At 48.8% G+C, this 2,212-nt stretch overlaps 1 protein-coding gene across 1 annotated transcript; it reads left to right on the forward strand.

Moving 5' to 3' along the window:
* Window positions 1-1,513: 1,513 nt before the first annotated feature.
* Window positions 1,514-1,899, forward strand: CONPUDRAFT_160791 (uncharacterized protein; the record flags this gene model as incomplete). The annotated part of the gene is made up of 4 exons (XM_007777908.1): window positions 1,514-1,559; window positions 1,625-1,645; window positions 1,698-1,822; window positions 1,858-1,899. The coding sequence occupies 4 exons, from the start codon at window positions 1,514-1,516 to the stop codon at window positions 1,897-1,899; spliced, it is 234 nt and encodes a 77-aa protein (XP_007776098.1).
* Between the last annotated feature and the right edge of the window lie 313 nt (window positions 1,900-2,212).

Genomic DNA, 2,212 nt, shown 5'->3' on the forward strand with positions numbered 1-2,212 from the left:
GAAAATGAACGATGACAGTTTTATAGGGTGAGATGGAAGTTGGAAGTGATGATGGGATGGGAAGATGATAAGGAGATGATACATGACCCAAACATGAGCATACAAGGCCATCTAGGTGATGATATGAAGTTGACAGAGGTGGCGTTCGCGTCGCGATTTTTCGGTATTTTTGCTATATCTTGCCCAATATGGAAGCTGTTGGTAAGCTACCTATATGGGCGATATCGTGGGAAAAAGGAGCACGATCTGCAATAGATATGAAGCGTGGGAATAAATTACCATTTTTGGAATGAAAGAAAGCGGCAGAGCGAGTGGAGCTGTGGAGTACCATGGTGTATGATGAAAGTAGACTGGACGATGAGCAAGGGGAGTGGGAGAGTGACCTGATGGTACAGCAGTTTGGCAAAGATGTGCAATGATGTTGGTGAAATAGCCAAGTGAGGACGGCAAGCTGTACCTGCCAAATTCAGCCACACAAGCACAAGGACAGTGACTTTGGCAGAACATCTGCGTTGTTGACACACATGGTGTGAGTGGCCCCTGTTAGCACTGCCATGTCTGGATGGGACCTTGGACATTGATATGGAAACTGGTGTAACTGCAGGTGGGGAGATGAAAAGTGGACGGCTGGAAGATGAAGATGGAGAAGGACAGTGAGTGAAGGGAGAGAATGAAAGAGATAGACATGCAAGCAAGAAGAACCCAGGTTGATGATGGCATGGGAACTGTGCACCCGAAAGGGAAAAAAAAGAATGGGAGGATGAGTAACCCGTAACCCGTAATGAGGGAGGAGTGAACCGAGGGGGAGTGGTGTACAGTTGCCGGACATGAGTCGGAGGGGCATACCGAGCGGAGCGAGGTGTGACCCGGTTAGAAAACCCGTAGAGGGTTAGGGTGGTAGCTTGCCCGACGAGCGAAGCGAGGAGGGTAAGCGTAAAGAGAAGAGGAGTTGAAACTTGGTCAACAGGGCTGGGGATTTCCCCAGGCCAACCTGTTTCGTATATATACTCTTCAGGACCAAAATAGTTTCAAGGTGGAGTACCATCGGATGTCTGTAGAGAGGCGGGAGACGCCTCTACGGGTGCATCCAAATGACATCATTGTATAGGAATAGATGTTAGTAAGCGTTTCAGCTATACTTAGCATGCTTGATGACTGATATGAATGCCGAGGCCGATGCGATCGCATCGAGATTACCTTAAATGATATAATCGTCCCACAGTGGGAAAATAACCTATAAATAGGTGTTTCATGTAAAAATACCTGAAACTTCTCACGCCCTAAGAATAGTCAGTTCCACGTGACTAATAAGCGCTCGGGATTAGCCGGGCGTCTATCTCCTACGTTCTAATAATCTTATACCGCTCGTAAGGGCTAATCTGGACGGTCGCCTGGTCGCCGGATGGTTTCTAGGGAGCTGGGGACCCTGATTTCTGCACACAGCAGGGTAAACCATATCCAAATATGGTAACTTTAAAATCCCAGCCCAATCGGGTAATTTTTATCGGCGACCATGGGCGACCGCTCAGCCATCTATGGTCGCTGGCCAGTGCTGGGTGGTGAACCTTCTGGGAAGGGAAGTGGCTGTATAAGGCAAGTGTGATGACTAATGGACCCAAACTAGGGTATCAACAGTCACATACATGTTAGTCATCCATCTGTACAGCCACTGGATAGTGCCAATCACCCATCCGCAGTCGCCAGACACCAGTCGCCGGTCGCCGACCTCACAGTTAGCAGTCGCCGGACGCCGGACGCCGGTCTGCTGGCAGTGACCAGTCGCCGGTCGCCAGTCAACGGTCGCCGGTCGCCGTCAAGCTCGGTGAGTTTTGAAAATGAACGATGACAGTTTTATAGGGTGAGATGGAAGTTGGAAGTGATGATGGGATGGGAAGATGATAAGGAGATGATACATGACCCAAACATGAGCATACAAGGCCATCTAGGTGATGATATGAAGTTGACAGAGGTGGCGTTCGCGTCGCGATTTTTCGGTATTTTTGCTATATCTTGCCCAATATGGAAGCTGTTGGTAAGCTACCTATATGGGCGATATCGTGGGAAAAAGGAGCACGATCTGCAATAGATATGAAGCGTGGGAATAAATTACCATTTTTGGAATGAAAGAAAGCGGCAGAGCGAGTGGAGCTGTGGAGTACCATGGTGTATGATGAAAGTAGACTGGACGATGAGCAAGGGGAGTGGGAGAGTG

This window comes from Coniophora puteana (genome assembly GCF_000271625.1).
Source record: "Coniophora puteana RWD-64-598 SS2 unplaced genomic scaffold CONPUscaffold_189, whole genome shotgun sequence".
NCBI lineage: Eukaryota > Fungi > Basidiomycota > Agaricomycetes > Boletales > Coniophoraceae > Coniophora > Coniophora puteana.